General features: G+C 43.3%; 1 protein-coding gene across 1 annotated transcript in view; it reads right to left on the bottom strand.

Annotated features, from left to right (window-relative positions):
• Nucleotides 1-835: 835 nt before the first annotated feature.
• Nucleotides 836-18,627, bottom strand: part of LOC109903141 (GTP cyclohydrolase 1) — a 44,046-nt gene continuing 26,254 nt past the window's right edge. The window contains exons 4-6 of the mRNA XM_020499771.2: nt 6,243-6,274; nt 5,785-5,869; nt 836-5,294 (exon numbers count right to left, since the gene is read on the bottom strand). Coding sequence (XP_020355360.1) covers nt 5,168-5,294; nt 5,785-5,869; nt 6,243-6,274 — 244 coding nt within the window. The 3' untranslated portion in view covers nt 836-5,167. The remainder of the gene's footprint in view (nt 5,295-5,784; nt 5,870-6,242; nt 6,275-18,627) is intronic.

Below are 18,627 nucleotides of genomic sequence, written 5' to 3'. Positions count from 1 at the left end.
GTTTTGAACTACATTATAATCGCAAATTGCTGTTTTTGATAGTGGAGGATAGACACGCAACAAGTGTCTTCTTGGGATTTGTGTGTTTTTTCTGATGCTTTGTGAATGCTTATCATATCCTGGTTGGCCAAATGACTGAATACTGCGTGTGCTCTTTGATAGAAATGTTTACCCCCTCGATGCTCTGTTCGCAAAGTTAACTTTTTGATCCAGCCACCAGCAAAACAAACTGGATAGAGGGTGACAACCCTTTTGACACATTGCCAAGAGACGTGGTTCATCTGGGGTTATTTGTGTGGGATAAGGCCCTTCCTACTTTGTCAGCTAATAGACTTTTGCTATGCTTATTAAAGGTTCAGGGCTAGCCATATGGGAATGGTCAACCAGTGCCTACTAAGCTAACCACCACCTGTGTGGTTCTTGATGACATCACAGTGGAAGGCTAAGCGAAGTAGCCCACCCATAAGATTGGCAACAACTGCAGGGCAGGGGATAGCGCATGCTAGCGTGGGGATGTACACACTCACTAGTGCCCATGAGGTTGTGTGTTTGCATGTAGTGTACGCTACAGTATGTGCCTATGAGAGAGTGATGAGGCAGTAAACAGAAGAGGAGTCGGTGTCGTTCATATATTGCTGCAGCTGTGGAACAGACTTCGACTCCTCAAAGGGTTTATTTTTTTATTTTCAAAAGTGCATCCAAACTCTATAGGGCTCCTCCCCTCTGAGATGAGAGAGAGCTGCTGAACACACTGCAGTATTAACAGTTAGATGATAATATTCCAAATATATTCTTTTTCTTTTAGTGTAAATTAAGACTTGATGTTTTTTTTTTTTTTTTTTTTACTTTTTTTGTCATAGACTCTGCACATTAGTTAAATATCGCTTACTTATTCGATGCCGAGATGTGTTGTTTTGGGGGGGGTGAACTCGAAATCATCCATACTGTAACAAAGGTTCTACCACGTTACTGTACTTTTCATTTGTTTTGTTTTTGTTATCGAAGAGCCAATATCCTGTATTGACTGCAGGCTTACATATATATTTAAAACAAAAAAAAATGTTTATGTTTTAAGAATAAAACTCAAAAGCCCCAAAAAAACAAGAAAATAAAGGGGGGGGGGGGGGGGGAGTAATTGCATGCACAAGGCTGGGAAGTCATATTTTGAATAACAAATGGCAGTGCCTTTTTTGTACTCTAGACATTTACCCCAAATGTTAATAATTTTCTATGGACGCTAGAAAACTGTAATATTATTACATGAAGCAACCCAGTTAGAGCTATGTTGACAGTTACATGGTGGCATCCTCCAAACTGCATACGAGCTCCTCTAGGACACTTTGAAACTTGTCTTGTTGGTGTCACGTTTTCAGACAAAAACAATATGGAACACTTGTCTTCTTCTGGCTGGCCTTGTGTTGTCAGCAGATTTTTTTGGTTTCTGTACTCTGTAGGTACTTTTCAATGCTGATATGAAGTTATGAATTGTACCTGTCTGTACAACAAACAGATGTATATGTTGTGTGTGAGAGTGTGCTTGCGCATCATGCTGTAACTGTAAAATACATCTTGTCAAATGTGCCAGAAATGCTGCGACATGACATGGCCCGGTCCAATGGAGGCTGCTGTTATTCGGCCCTGATGCCCGGCCAAAAGCCTGTCTCAGGTTCTGTGTTCCTGTAACTTGGCTACTTGCGTCGGGCAGGGTTTGGCTAGTGAGAGGAAGTGTAGATGGTCATCTGTCCTGTTCTACATGGACCTATGGAGACTCCTGTGTAAATTGCCATGTAGTCAGAATGGGAGAGCTGTTAAGTGTGTGAGTGAAAGATACTGAATGTTTTGTGGGGTCTGTGTTAAAATGCTTGACGTCTTTGTGATAACCACAGACAACAACAAAAAAGATTAAAGAATAACTTGTAAAATTGTCTGGATCATTTTTTTCTTTATTTTTTTACTCAATTTCTAATGAAAGTGATACGTCTTGCATTCTGGGAGGTCACACCATAGCAGGAGACGATTCTACTGGCTGCTCATCCAAAAATTCCCCGAATCACATTCATAAAACCTGTTGCCAAGAGACAGGTTCCAATGTTAATTTATCTGGGTGTCTGTCTTATGCTGTGTTCGTAACCAAGTGGGAGGTGGGAATTTACGAGTTGGATGCATACGTGTGCTTTGAACTCGTTGAGAAACGCTGATTGGCTAATGGCCAACAAGCTGCATAAACTAAGGGCTCTACTCAATCAGATCCGCTGTAGCCGACATCTGCATAGTGGTTTTGACAGGAACTTAGAATTTGTGTTCAAAAACCATATTGCTATACTGAACAAAAATAAACACAATATGCTCAAAGATTTTAGTGAATGACAGTTTATATAAGGATTTCAGTCGGTCCTAATCTATGGATTTCACATGGCAGGGATGCAGCCATGGGTGGGCATAGGTCCACCCACGTGGGAGCCAGGCCCATAGGGCGATGCACAAATGGCCGGGGTAGGCCGTCATTGTAAATAAGAATTTGTTCTTAACTGACTTGCCAAGTTTAATAAAGGTTAAATAAAATAAATATTGCTTTTCATAAATAATGTTTTGTTGCATTTAACTGCCGAAACTTGTGTAAGAGGTGATTTTCTTAGTAGGTGAAGTCAGAGGTCAGCATGTGGGAGCACAGGATGATAGACAAGTTCCCCATTAGTAAATTATCAGTTGGAGGGCTATTCAAGTGGATTTTTCCCAGTCGTATTTTGTAAATTCCCACTTGGTTACTAACACAGCATTAAGTACCGGTTATATTATGCTAGCATCCTGTGATCACAACCAGTTATTTTTATTATTTAGACCAGTCTAAAAATGAGCCCAATCAGAATGTGGACAAGATCAGGACAGGCATGTCACCACCAGGTATAAACGGGGCTTTACAAATAAGAGCACAGTACCCATGTTCCTAGTTCACACATACAGATTTATTTTCCTTTGTTGAAAACTCTTTCAAATGAACACAGTAAGAAGTGTAATGTAAACGACAGTAGTGAAGGAACCCAAAGAACAAATCCTCCTAAAGAAGGCCACAGAGATGATGCAGGAGCTGTCTGACTGACTATAGCGCTCATCTACTCCAAACACACACACACAGAACCCCAATGATCAAATCACATTGGTTAAAACCTCCCCATTTCAATGTGAGTGTTATATATTTCCAATAAATAAAAAAGTATACCGCTCATCAGCATACATGTTCCTTGCTACTAAACCTATTTATCCTAACACTGTATGTCATTTTCATGTAGGTTACTATGTTTTAATATCCCTAATTTGCTGAGATAATACATGAAATTGCATACATACAATATATGTGACGTAGCAAAGAGGGATGTACTGTACTCTAAACTGCAGAATATTTTTAACATTTAAAAAGGTAACTACAATTCTGAAACATTTATACACAGACATACGTAGATATTTAAAAGTGTAACAGAATTGACATTAGAAGGGTAAGAGAGTAAAACGTGTTTCTTTTCCAAGAGATGAGTGGAGACAGCCGATTCCTTTGCGTCTAGTCTCTTCAAATTCATCGTCGGAAGTGAACTCTACTTATCAAGTGAAAAATCAGTAAGGCAGAAGGACAGCAGAATATATACTGGGCTGGCCTTCAACGCACACAAACAAATACACATGCACATAGGCCTATACGACTTACAGAGAGATACAAAGGGGTGCCCAATAGAAATCCTCTCTGAATGGCGAAATGCCCACTTGGATACAGAGAAAGCAGACTATATCAGTCACACATCTGTGAATCTGTACTATTGTGACATTTTCAACAAATAACTACAATAGTGAGTGAGACTATTAGCGAATAATCTAGGGTGTCCATATTAAGACAGGGTGACCTAAAATTGACACTTTTTAGTCCCGTCTGATCATCCTTCATTGCACTAGCCAGTTATCGTCCAGTCACTTTAACTGCACCCTTGGAAACCTTGGTCCTTTGGTTATAGAACAAATGCAAAACTAATTTGAACACCACAGTTAATTAAGGATCGGACCCTTTTTTTTCAATTTCCACCTAAAATGACATACCCAAATCTAACTGCCTGTAGCTCAGGGCCTGAAGCAAGAATATGCATATTCTTGATACCATTTGAAAGGAAACACTTAAGTTTGTGGGAATGTGAAATGAATGTATGATAATATAACACATTAGATCTGGTAAAAAATAATACAAAGGGAAGAAAAATGTTTTTTTTGTTCCATCTTTGAAATGTAATAAAAAGGCCAATATATATCTAGGCGCAATTTAGATTTTGGCCAATACATGGCAGCATTGTATGTGCAAAGTTTTAGACTGATTCAGTGAACCATTGCATTTCTGTTCAAAATGTTGTGTCAAGTCTGCTCAAATGTGCCTAATTAGTTTATTAATACATTTTCAAGTTCATAACTGTGCAATCTCCTCAAACAATAGCATGGTATTCATTCACTGTAATAGCTACTGTAAATTGGACAGTGCGGTTAGATTAACAATAATTTAAGCTTTGTGCCCATATCAGATATGTCTATGTTCTTGTTACTTACAACCTCATGCGAATCACATTAGCCTACGTCAGCTCAACCGTTCCCCAGGGGGACACCGATCCTGTATAGGATTTATTCAGTTAACCCTCAGAAAGCCATCATTGTTAGTTCCCTGAAGTTGCAGGGTGCAGTATACTGTATTTAAAGCAGTGGCTACCAAATTTGAAAGCGAGCATTTGGCTTGAGCAGGAATATGATGCCATGTGAAAAGGGCACTTGGCACTTTTGAATAGGTTTGGCTCAAGGCAAGTTCATGTAGTGTTGTGTTGTCTCTCTTGTCGTGATGTGTGTTTTGTATTATGTTTATATATATTTTTTCATTTTAATCCAAGCCCCCATCTCCGCAGGAGGTCTTTTGCCTTTTGGTAGGCAAAAAACATGTCATGCGACCATGTGATGTGTGTGATTATTTGGAAGGGGGTGGAGGGATAGACACACACACACACACACACACAACTCACATACACTCTGCAAGCCCGGACTCTAAGCTTCGTACCAAAACTGCTGTGTGGACTGCTCTAGCTCCAGGCAGACGACAGGGAGAGGGGTCTGCGCTGGGCTGGGCAGCAGGTTTGTGGGCCAGCCGTCCCTCTCAGTTCCTGATTAGGGTGAGGAACTCGTCCCGTGTCTTCGGGTCCTCCCGGAACACCCCCAGCATGGTGCTGGTCACAGTCTTGCTGTTCATCTTCTGCACCCCCCTCATCACCATGCACATGTGACTGCATGCAGGAAGAAGGGAGGAAGAAAGGCATCATTATCCATGACTGTTATAGTTATTAGATTTGGGTGTATGGGAAATATTTGGTTAATGACACATTGAAGATTGTCCAGATGTGGCCACTCCCTTTATCTTTGGTTTCATTTGTGCGTGTTTGTGTTTTGACTGCCATGATTGCATCATTTTAAAAAAGCAATAAGGTACTTTTACCTAATGGGGTACACCTAAATGGACAGAAATATTGTCCAGAAATGAACATATTGAACAGAAAGAGCACACCTTGTGAGCAAAAGCATATTGTTTTCCTAAGGATTTGTGAGATTATGTATTAATATTAATTTGTGTGTATGCACCATCCAGCCTACATTCCAGCAAAAAATTGACAAACGATTAGCAACTAAAATTCCATAGTGTATCTTTAATGTCTGTCTGTATGGGCCTGTTAGTATCAGTGGTGAGTGTAAAAACCAAAAAGGGAGAAAAAGACATACGTTGCCTCGATGACGACGCCCACCCCAGCAGGCTGCAGAGCTTCAGTGATTGCCACAGCGATTTGTTTGGTCAACCGCTCTTGAACTGAAAGAGAACAGACGGATAAACAAGGTCCAAGTCAGAGAACGTCAAAGAGCAAAGTCAAACCTCTGACATCATCGCCTATGACATGGTAGGTTCATGGCAGGTTATTGGTAAGGTTTGTTCTAGGTTCCAACAACAACACTGTTACCAGTCAACCAACTGACCATCTCCAAAAAGTAATAGAATTTGAATGGAATTACTCAAATGTTGTTACTGTAGTAATTACAGTGTAAGTGTACAGGTATAAGAACAACTTAATGTAAAATGTTACATAAAACAACAATAAAAATACACAAAAGCTCTCGGTGCAGCTCATTTTATTGTCCGTCAACTATCAAGTGTATAAATGTGTTATTAAAAAGTATGGAAGTACCTTGCAGTCGACGGCTGTAGATTTCAACAATCCTGTGGAGAGATGAGGGGGAAAGGCAGGATGAAATACTTCCATTACATGGGAAAACCCAAGTGGCAGGATTTACAATGAGAGGCACAGAGAGGCTTACATAGACAAAGAGGGATTACACATTCTTCAGGGACAGAGTGGAGACTTGAGAGAGACATGGGAGCTCTTCACAACAGAGGTCGCATTTTACAGTGTCAGTCAAATAGGTTGTTTTGTACTGGTTCGGACAGGTTGAAGTTCCTAAGAGATTACGCTTTTACAAGTGGGTTGGTATGCTGTTGTAATTTGTGTGTTTAAAGAGTAGACATCCAGTTCATCACAGCAATGATTATGCAGAATTTGTGCATACACAATGACTGTGAAATTGGATGATCTATCAACAATAGGAGTTTATCTGCTACAGTGTTTCTTCAAAACCCATATTCTTCAGATCCAATAATAACTTAGATTTTTTTTTATGTATATGGTGGTAAAAACTGCTTTTGACATTTTATTGAAAATATTCTGCAATTAGTCTTTGATTTAAATAAGCCCCAAGTCAACATTCACCACAGGCCTGTCAGTAAACTTTCCAAAATGCTCCGAGGTGGCATAGCAGTTCAGACGTCTTTTGTCCTCGTCTTGTCGTGTCCTGTATATATATATATTTACAACTTTTTCACATACATTTTATTTTTATTTTCCATCAACTCATCTTCAAAACACTCTCCTGCAACCCGCCTCACCAATGTATATTTATAAAAAAGTATTATTTACCTCAGATCTGTAATCCTCCAAGAAGCTAGCCAGAAACTCCAGGAGGCTGGCCTGAAACTAGCCAGAAGCTAATCCAGAAGCTAGTTCAGAAGCTAGTTGGCTCCTTTACTGGCAAGTCGTTGGTGTTCAGCTAACCACGGTTTGTGGTCATCGGCTATCCTTTGGCTCGAAAGTCTATCGCCAGTTCTGTACGGCGCAGCGCGGCTCGGAGCGGAGCATACCGGACCAATTTTTCTCTCCATGTCCCTGGATTTCGACTGCTCTCTGGACATTCATGCCCGGATCTCACAGCTAGCTAGCTGCTATCCGTGTGACTGTCGGCCTTCGTCGATTCCGGAGCAAACATCAATTGTTCCGGAGCTAGCGGGCTCCGTCAATCACTCCTGAGTTCCATCAATCGCACCTGGGCTGCAGTCGCCTATCCGGACCCGTTTTGCTGCCTTCGCGGAGCCCCACCGGGCCTTCACACCTGGACTGCCGACGTTATCTACCCGAAGGAGTTATTCGGCTGGCTCCTCCGTCGCGACGTTACCTGAACGCCCATCTGCGGCCTGCTAACCGTTAGCTGTCTTACCGGCTGCTATCTGAATAGACAATCGGACAATTTTTTTATTTTTTATTTTATTTTATTTTTTATTATTATTATTATGTTTTCTTCTTGGGCCTCTATAACTATATCTATTGTTTTTATTTTTGTTGTTGTTGTGTGATTTGGATTGATCCCCTCTACCACACGGAACCCCACTAATCTACTGACGGAGCGCAGGAGGTGGCTAACAACAGACCTCCATCCTATGCTAGCTTGCTACCGATGCCCTGGCTAGCTGTCTAAATCACCAACCAACCTCTCCACTCACCGGACCCTTTTGATCACTCGACTAAGCATGCCTCTCCTTAATGTCAATATGTCTTGTCCATTTCTGTTCTGGTTAGTGTTTATTGGCTTATTTCACTGTAGAGCCTCTAGTCCTGCTCACTATACCTTATCCAACCTATTAGTTCCACCACCCACACATGCAATGACATCTCCTGGTTTCAACGATGTTTCTAGAGACAATATCTCTCTCTTCATCACTCAATACCTAGGTTTACCTCCACTGTATTCACATCCTACCATACATTTGTCTGTACATTATACCTTGATGCTATTTTATCGCCCCCAGAAACCTCCTTTTACTCTATGTTCCAGACGTTCTAGACGACCAATTCTCATAGCTTTTAGCCGTACCCTTATTCTACTCCTCCTATGTTCCTCTGGCGATGTAGAGGTGAATCCAGGCCCTGCAGTGCCTAGCTCCACTCCTATTCCCCAGGCGCTCTCTTTTGACGACTTCTGTAACCGTAATAGCCTTGGTTTCATGCATGTTAACATTAGAAGCCTCCTCCCTAAGTTTGTTCTATTCACTGCTTTAGCACACTCTGCCAACCCGGATGTTCTAGCTGTGTCTGAATCCTGGCTTAGGAAGACCACCAAAAACTCAGACATTTTAATTCCAAACTACAACATTTTCAGACAAGATAGAACTGCCAAAGGGGGCGGTGTTGCAATCTACTGCAAAGATAGCCTGCAGAGTTCTGTCCTACTATCCAGGTCTGTACCCAAACAATTTGAACTTCTACTTTTAAAAATCCACCTCTCTAAAAACAAGTCTCTCACCGTTGCCGCCTGCTATAGACCACCCTCTGCCCCCAGCTGTGCTCTGGACACCATATGTGAACTGATTGCCCCCCATCTATCTTCAGAGTTCGTGCTGCTAGGCGACCTAAACTGGAACATGCTTAACACCCCAGCCATCCTACAATCTAAACTTGATGCCCTCAATCTCACACAAATAATCAATGAACCTACCAGGTACCTCCCCAAAACCTTAAACACGGGCACCCTCATAGATATCATCCTAACCAACTTCCCCTCTAAATACACCTCTGCTGTCTTCAACCAAGATCTCAGCGATCACTGCCTCATTGCCTACATCCGTAATGGGTCAGCGGTCAAACGACCTCCACTCATCACTGTAAAACGCTCCCTGAAACACTTCTGCGAGCAGGCCTTTCTAATCGACCTGGCCGGGGTATCCTGGAAGGATATTGATCTCATCCCGTCAGTAGAGGATGCCTGGATATTTTTTTTAAATGCCTTCCTAACCATCTTAAATAAACATGCCCCATTTAAGAAATTTAGAACCAGGAACAGATATAGCCCTTGGTTCTCCCCAGACCTGACTGCCCTTAACCAACACAAAAACATCCTATGGTGTTCTGCATTAGCATCGAACAGCCCCCGTGATACGCAGCTGTTCAGGGAAGCTAGAAATCATTATACACAGGCAGTTAGAAAAGCCAAGGCTAGCTTTTTCAAGCAGAAATTTGCTTCCTGCAACATTAACTCAAAAAAGTTCTGGGACACTGTAAAGTCCATGGAGAATAAGAACACCTCCTCCCAGCTGCCCACTGCACTGAAGATAGGAAACACTGTCACCACTGATAAATCCACCATAATTGAGAATTTCAATAAGCATTTTTCTACGGCTGGCCATGCTTTCCACCTGGCTACTCCTACCCCGGACAACAGCACTGCACCCCCAACAGCAACTCGCCCAAGCCTTCCCCATTTCTCCTTCTCCCAAATCCATTCAGCTGATGTTCTGAAAGAGCTGCAAAATCTGGACCCCTACAAATCAGCCGGGCTAGACAATCTGGACCCTTTCTTTCTAAAATTATCTGCCGAAATTGTTGCCACCCCTATTACTAGCCTGTTCAACCTCTCTTTCGTGTCGTCTGAGATTCCCAAAGATTGGAAAGCAGCTGCGGTCATCCCCCTCTTCAAAGGGGGGGACACTCTTGACCCAAACTGCTACAGACCTATATCTATCCTACCGTGCCTTTCTAAGGTCTTCGAAAGCCAAGTCAACAAACAGATTACCGACCATTTCGAATCTCACCATACCTTCTCTGCTATGCAATCCGGTTTCAGAGCTGGTCATGGGTGCACCTCAGCCACGCTCAAGGTCCTAAACGATATCTTAACCGCCATCGATAAGAAACATTACTGTGCAGCCGTATTCATTGATCTGGCCAAGGCTTTCGACTCTGTCAATCACCATATCCTCATCGGCAGACTCGACAGCCTTGGTTTCTCAAATGATTGCCTCGCCTGGTTCACCAACTACTTCTCTGATAGAGTTCAGTGTGTCAAATCGGAGGGTCTGCTGTCCTGACCTCTGGCAGTCTCTATGGGGGTGCCACAGGGTTCAATTCTTGGACCGACTCTCTTCTCTGTATACATCAATGAGGTCGCTCTTGCTGCTGGTGAGTCCCTGATCCACCTCTACGCAGACGACACCATTCTGTATACTTCCGGCCCTTCTTTGGACACTGTGTTAACAACCCTCCAGGCAAGCTTCAATGCCATACAACTCTCCTTCCGTGGCCTCCAATTGCTCTTAAATACAAGTAAAACTAAATGCATGCTCTTCAACCGATCGCTACCTGCACCTACCCGCCTGTCCAACATCACTACTCTGGACGGCTCTGACTTAGAATACGTGGACAACTACAAATACTTAGGTGTCTGGTTAGACTGTAAACTCTCCTTCCAGACCCATATCAAACATCTCCAATCCAAAGTTAAATCTAGAATTGGCTTCCTATTTCGCAACAAAGCATCCTTCACTCATGCTGCCAAACATACCCTTGTAAAACTGACCATCCTACAAATCCTCGACTTTGGCGATGTCATTTACAAAATAGCCTCCAATACCCTACTCAACAAATTGGATGCAGTCTATCACAGTGCAATCCGTTTTATCACCAAAGCCCCATATACTACCCACCATTGCGACCTGTACGCTCTCGTTGGCTGGCCCTCGCTTCATACTCGTCGCCAAACCCACTGGCTCCATGTCATCTACAAGACCCTGCTAGGTAAAGTCCCCCCTTATCTCAGCTCGCTGGTCACCATAGCATCTCCCACCTGTAGCACACGCTCCAGCAGGTATATCTCTCTAGTCACCCCCAAAACCAATTCTTTCTTTGGCCGCCTCTCCTTCCAGTTCTCTGCTGCCAATGACTGGAACGAACTACAAAAATCTCTGAAACTGGAAACACTTATCTCCCTCACTAGCTTTAAGCACCAACTGTCAGAGCAGCTCACAGATTACTGCACCTGTACATAGCCCACCTATAATTTAGCCCAAACAACTACCTCTTTCCCAACTGTATTTAATTTTAATTTATTTATTTATTTTGCTGCTTTGCACCCCATTATTTTTTATTTCTACTTTGCACATTCTTCCATTGCAAAACTACCATTCCAGTATTTTACTTGCTATATTGTACTTACTTTGCCATCATGGCCTTTTTTGCCTTTACCTCCCTTCTCACCTCATTTGCTCACATTGTATATAGACTTGTTTATACTGCATTATTGACTGTATGTTTGTTTTTACTCCATGTGTAACTCTGTGTCGTTTTATCTGTCGAACTGCTTTGCTTTATCTTGGCCAGGTCGCAATTGTAAATGAGAACTTGTTCTCAACTTGCCTACCTGGTTAAATAAAGGTAAAATAAATAAAATAAAAAAATGTCGACAAAACAAAATACATTAGACATGGTGGGATCTTTTTGTGTCTGTAAAATGATATTTATGAGCCAATATTGATACAATAACCATTATATTGACGTAAACTTGGAGTCATGAGATGGTATGTATGTGTGGTCCTCATACTATGACTCAGGAAAATATGCAGTTTTAGGCTACAGATGAAATACTTCACTGGGGGTTGAAAGTGCACAGTGATGAGCGTGATGCTCATTTCCAATAACTATCAAGGGTTTTATTCTGATGACATGTTTGATGCTTGGCTGCCGTTTGACAAATAAAAATAATCTTGCTCTTTTGTCCATAATAATCGCATCATATAGGCTACACCCCACTGTATCTGTGATGAAGCTGTTGGCTGGAGCACATGTGACAAAACCTGAGCAGGCACAATTGCTATACAGTACAGAATATATTCAATTTTTTTCCATTCAGTACATGGCTATTTAACAGCAAAAGTTATTGTTATAATTGTTTAACATTTTACATTTTAGTCATTTAGCAGACACCTTATCCAGATTGACTTACAGTAGTGAGTGCAGACATTATTCTTACTTTTTCCCTTTTTCTTTTTATGTGCGCCACATCATCACGCAACATTATCTGCAACAAGTCAATTTGATGAAAACATCTCTGGTGGGAAAATGCGCATATTATTTTTCAGTTAATTTTTTTATATTTGCATGAAAATCTTTCGCCAATTGGATCGAAACTTAGCTACTAATACTGATAACCAGCTGCACGTTCCAACCACCAGTGAGTCAACGTGAGTAGGAGAGCGGCGGGTCATACTAGACTCGTTATAGTCTGATATCCTTTCCACTTTGAACCAGTGCTCTTTTCCAAACATGACCTCTCCTATCGCTGTAGCTCTGTCACTCTGCGCAGCAAAATGCCACAGAACAAGAGGATTACGAAGACTTTTAAATGGGCAGATGCATCGATATGAAGGTATAAAGGTGTTGCATCCATCTCAAAGAAACTCATTGGTTTTTTGGGGGGGATGCAAAGCCAAACTCTGAGTTCACTTCATAGAGGCCGATACCTCAAGTGTACTCTACAAAAAAAGTACTGCAGGTGTAGGACAGCCCAACCCCCAAAGTGACTCTTTACACTGTATGCAATAATTCCCTAGTGTTGTCTTAGGAAGTCTGTCTTCTCTGCATAATCTCACCAACCCCCTCTTGTCTCACCTCTAAGAAGCAGAGGTTCTGCTGTCTTTATACCCTGTAGGTCTGACATCTGATTGGAAATTAAGTCAACAGTAATGCTACTGGTCAACAACTCCAATTTTGAATCCAAACACCTCAGATGTTAGTTATCACTTTTGCCTTTTGGCAAGGTGCTCCATCATGCTGGAAAAGGCATTGTTTGTCACCAAACTGTTCCTGGATGGTTGGGAGAAGTTACTCTCGGAGGATGTGTTGGAACCATTCTTTATTCATGGCTGTGTTCTTAGGCAAAATTGTCAGTGAGTCCACTCCCTTGGCTGAGAAACAACCCCACACATGAATGGTCTCAGGATGCTTTAATGTTGGCATGACACAGGACTGATGGTAGCGCTCACCTTGTCTTCTCCGGACAAGCTTTTTTCCGGATGCCCCAAACAACTGGAAAAGGGATTCATCAGAGAAAATGACTTTACCCCAGTCCTCAGCAGTCCAATCCCTGTACCTTCTGCAGAATATCAGTCTGTCCCTGATGTTTTTCCTGGAGAGAAGTGGCTTCTTTGCTGCCCTTCTTGACACCAGGCCATCTTCCAAAAGTCTGCCTGCCTACAACTGCCTGCTGCCATTCCTGAGCATTCCTGGACTTTCTTGGGTGCCCTGAAGCCTTCTTCACAAGAATTGAACTGCTCTCCTTGAAGTTCTTGATGATCCGATAAATTGTTGATTTATGTGCAATCTTACTGGCAGCAATATCCTTGACTGTGAAGCCATTTTTTGTGCAAAGCAATGATGACGGCATGTGTTTCCTTGCAGGTAACCATGGTTGATAGAGGAAGAACAATGATTCCAAGCACCACCCTCCTTTTGAAGCTTCCAGTCTGTTATTCAATCTCAATCAGCATGACAGAGTGAACTCCAGCCTTGTCCTCATCAACACTTATACCTGTGTTAACGAGAGAATCACTGACATGATGTCAGCTGATCCATTTGTGGCAGGGCTGAAATGCAGTGGAAATGTTTTTGGGGGGATTCAGTTGATTTGCATGGCAAATAGGGACTTTGCAATTAATTGCAATTCATCTGATCACACTTCATAACATTCTGGAGTATTTGCAAATTGCCATCATACAAACTGAGGCAGCAGACTTTGTGAAAATTAATATTTGTGTCATTCTCAAAACTTAGGTAGGTAGAGTAAATTAAAGTGACTATGCATAGATGACAACAGAGAGTGGCAGTGGTGTGAAGATGGGGGGGGGGGGGGTAATGCAAATAGTCTGGGAAGCCATTTGAGTAGATGTTCAGGAGTCTTATGGCGAAGCTGTTAGAAGCCTCTTGGACCTAGAATTGGTGCTCCGGTTACCGCTTGCTGTGTGGTAGCAGAGAGAGCACTAAGAGTGAATGCTAACTTCTTCCTTGAACCATAGACTAAGATACCACATTCTTTGAGACTGTTTGAAGCAGAGTTTAGTTACAAAGTGTTACAAAGATCTGAATAGTTTCATAATTGTATTCAATTATGATATTATCACACAATAATGTGAGTGGCTGGTCTTTGACCATTTTTAGGGCCTTCCTCTGACACCACCTGGTATAGAGGTCCTGGATGGCAAGAAGCTTCACCCCAGTGATGTATTGGGCCTTGTGGTCGGAGGCCAATCAGTTACCTCTCGATGGTGCAGCTGTAGAACCTTTTGAGGATCTGAGGACCCATGCCAAATCTTTTCAGTCTCCTGAGGGGGAATAGGTTTTGCACACTTCACAACTGTCATCTTGTGCTTGGACCATGTTAGTTTGTTGGTGATGTGGTCACCAAGGAACTTGAAGCTCTCAACCTGCTCCACTGCAGCCTCGATGAGAATGGGGGTGTGCTCGGCCCCCTTTTTCCTGTCGTCAACAATCATCTCCTTTGTCTTGATCACGTTGAGGGAGAGGTTGTTGTCCTGGCACCACACGGCCAGGTCTCTGACCACCTCCCTATAGGCTGTCTCGTTGTTGTCGGTGATCAGGCCTACCACTGTTCTGTCATTGGCAAATTTAATGATGGTGTTGGAGTCGTGCCTGGCTGTGCAGTCATGAGTGAACAGGGAGTACAGGAAGGGGCTGAGGGGCCCCTGTGTTGAGGATCAGCGTGGCCTATGTGTTGTTACCTACCCTTACCACCTTAGGGCGGCCCGTAAGGAAGTCCAGGATCCAGTTGCAGAGGGAGGTGTTTAGTCCCAGGGTCCTTAGCTTATTGATGAGCTTTGAGGGCACTATGGTATTGAACGCTGAGCTGTAGTCAATGAATAGCATTCTCACATAGGTGTTCCTTTTGTCCAGGTGGGAAAGGGCAGTGTGGAGTGCAATAGAGACTGCATCATCTGTGGATCTGTTGGGGCGGGATGCAAATTGGTTTACCTTAGTGTTTTTGGGCACAGGCTCTATGGTGGTCTGCTTAAAACATGTTGCTATTAAAGACTCAGACAGGGAGAGGTTGAAAATGTCAGTGAAGACACTTGCTAGTTGGTCAGCGCATGCTCGCAGTAGATGTCCTGGTAATCCGTCTGGCCCTTACTCATATCGGCTGCGGGGAGTGTGATCACACAGTCTTCCAGTACAGCTGGTGCTTTCATGCATGTTTCAGTGTTATTTGCCTCAAAACGAGCATAGAAGTAGTTAAGGTCGTCGGTAGGCTCGTGTCACTGGGCAGCTCACGGCTGTGCTGCTCTTTGTAGTCAGTAATGGTTTGCAGGCCCTGCCACATCCGACGAGCGTCAGAGCCGGTGTATAACGACTCGATCTCAGGGTCGGAGGGCATAGCGGGATTTCTTATAAACTTCCGGGTTAGAATAGCGCTCCTTGAAAGCGCCAGCTCTTGCCTTTAACTCAGTGTGGATGCTGCCTGTAATCCATGACTTCTGGTTGGTGTATGTTCGTACGGTCACTGTGGGGATGACGTCATTGATGCAATTATTGATGAAGCCCATGACAGATGTGGTGTACTCCTCAATGCTATTAGAGGAATCTCGGAACATATTCCAGTCTGTGCTAGCAAAACAGTCCTGTAGCTTAGCATCTGCTTCATCTGACCACTTTTTTATTGATCTAATCACTGGTACTTTCTGCTTTAGTTTTTTCTTGTAAGCAGGAATCAGGATGATGGAATTATGGTCAGATTTGCCAAGTGGAGGGAGAGGGAGAGCTTTGTATGCATCTCTGTGTGTGGACTCTAGGTGGTCCAGGTTTAGTAAAACTGATTTAAGTTTCCCTGCATTCCGTTTCTACTAGGAGCGCCGGCCTCTGGGTGAGCGTTTTCCGCTTATGGCGGAATACAGCTCATTCAATGCTATCTTAGTGCCAGCCTCTGCCTGTGGTGGTATGTAAACGGATAGAAAGATTTTTTTTTTTAACTCTTTCGGTAGGTAGTGTGGTCTGCAGTTTATCATGAGAAACTCTACCTCAGGTGAGCAATTGCTTGAGACTTCCTTAGATATTGTGCACCAGCTGTTGTTTACAAAAATACATAGACTGCCAACCCTTGTCTTACCAGACACCGCTGTTCTATCCTGCCGGTACATCGTATAACCAGCCACCTGTATGTTGATATTGTCGTTGTTCAGCCACGACTCCGTGAAGCATAAGAACTGTAAACCCTCTTCAAAGGGGGAGACACCCTGGACCCAAACTGTTACAGACCTATATCCATCCTGCCCTGCCTATCTAAGGTCTTCGAAAGCCAAGTCAACAAACAGGTCACTGACCATCTCGAATCCCACCGTACCTTCTCCGCTGTGCAATCTGGTTTCCGAGCCGGTCATGGGTGCACCTCAGCCACACTCAAGGTACTAAACGATATCATAACCGCCATCGATAAAAGACAGTACTGTGCAGCCGTCTTCATCGACCTTGCCAAGGCTTTCGACTCTGTCAATCACCATATTCTTATCGGCAGACTCAGTAGCCTCGGTTTTTCGGATGACTGCCTTGCCTGGTTCACCAATTACTTTGCAGACAGAGTTCAGTGTGTCAAATCGGAGGGCATGCTGTCCGGTCCTCTGGCAGTCTCTATGGGGGTGCCACAGGGTTCAATTCTCGGGCCGACTCTTTTCTCTGTGTATATCAATGATGTTGCTCTTGCTGCGGGCGATTCCCTGATCCACCTCTACGCAGACGACACCATTCTATATACTTTCGGCCCGTCTTTGGACACTGTGCTATCTAACCTCCAAACAAGCTTCAATGCCATACAACACTCCTTCCGTGGCCTCCAACTGCTCTTAAAAGCTAGTAAAACCAAATGCATGCTTTTCAACCGGTCGCTGCCTGCACCCGCATGCCCGACTAGCATCACCACCCTGGATGGTTCCGACCTAGAATATGTGGACGTCTATAAGTACCTAGGTGTCTGGCTAGACTGCAAACTCTCCTTCCAGACTCATATCAAACATCTCCAATCAAAAATCAAATCAAGAGTCGGCTTTCTATTCCGCAACAAAGCCTCCTTCACTCACGCCGCCAAGCTTACCCTAGTAAAACTGACTATCCTACCGATCCTCGACTTCGGCGATGTCATCTACAAAATGGCTTCCAACACTCTACTCAGCAAACTGGATGCAGTCTATCACAGTGCCATCCGTTTTGTCACTAAAGCACCTTATACCACCCACCACTGCGACTTGTATGCTCTAGTCGGCTGGCCCTCGCTACATATTCGTCGCCAGACCCACTGGCTCCAGGTCATCTACAATTCCATGCTAGGTAAAGCTCCGCCTTATCTCAGCTCACTGGTCACGATGGCAACACCCATCCGTAGCACGCGCTCCAGCAGGTGTATCTCACTGATCATCCCTAAAGCCAACACCTCATTTGGCCGCCTTTCGTTCCAGTACTCTGCTGCCTGTGACTGGAACGAATTGCAAAAATCGCTGAAGTTGGAGACTTTTATCTCCCTCACCAACTTCAAACATCAGCTATCTGAGCAGCTAACCGATCGCTGCAGCTGTACATAGTCTATTGGTAAATAGCCCACCCTTTTTCACCTACCTCATCCCCATACTGTTTTTATTTATTTACTTTTCTGCTCTTTTGCACACCAATATCTCTACCTGTACATGACCATCTGATCATTCATCACTCCAGTGTTAATCTGCAAAATTGTAATTATTTGCCTACCTCCTCATGCCTTTTGCACACATTGTATATAGACTCCCCCTTTGTTTTCTACTGTGTTATTGACTTGTTAATTGTTTACTCCATTGTGTAACTCTTTGTTGTCTGCTCACACTGCTATGCTTTATCTTGGCCAGGTCGCAGTTGCAAATGAGAACTTGTTCTCAACTAGCCTACCCGGTTAAATAAAGGTGAAATAAAAATAAAAATAAAAAAACATTATATACAAATATTACTCCACTTTACAGGTATTGTAAATCACATCACTTGGAGGTATCTTTGTGGTTTTGGATATATATTGTGTTATGTGGTGTGTGTGGTCTGTGTGTTTGTGTAAGCACTAGAGTATCAGCTTGTGTGCTACCAGAGTGTATAAGGCCATGTGCTTAAAGTTTGCATGCGTAACTGTCTGCGTGCGTGCCTGGTGAGATGTCCGTGAGTGAGACACCAGGCCAGGGAAGGGAAGTAAGAATAGGTGTTAGTGAAAGGGGCTCAGGTATTGGGGTCAGGTGGGATCAGAGTCCTCGCTTGTCACTTACACACTCCTAATCAGCTTACAGCTCCACCATGAGCAGCCTCTCCACTTAAACAGCCCTACCGTAAACACTAGCACTATGCTAAAACTATGTTATCTGAATGCTACATTGTAGAAGCTAATGTACCGCTAACCCACTAAACC

The sequence above is a fragment of the Oncorhynchus kisutch genome, linkage group LG14 (genome assembly GCF_002021735.2).
Source record: "Oncorhynchus kisutch isolate 150728-3 linkage group LG14, Okis_V2, whole genome shotgun sequence".
Classification (NCBI taxonomy): Eukaryota; Metazoa; Chordata; class Actinopteri; order Salmoniformes; family Salmonidae; genus Oncorhynchus; species Oncorhynchus kisutch.
Note: the sequence above shows the minus strand (reverse complement) of the source record. Positions and strands in the feature narration are given on the sequence as shown.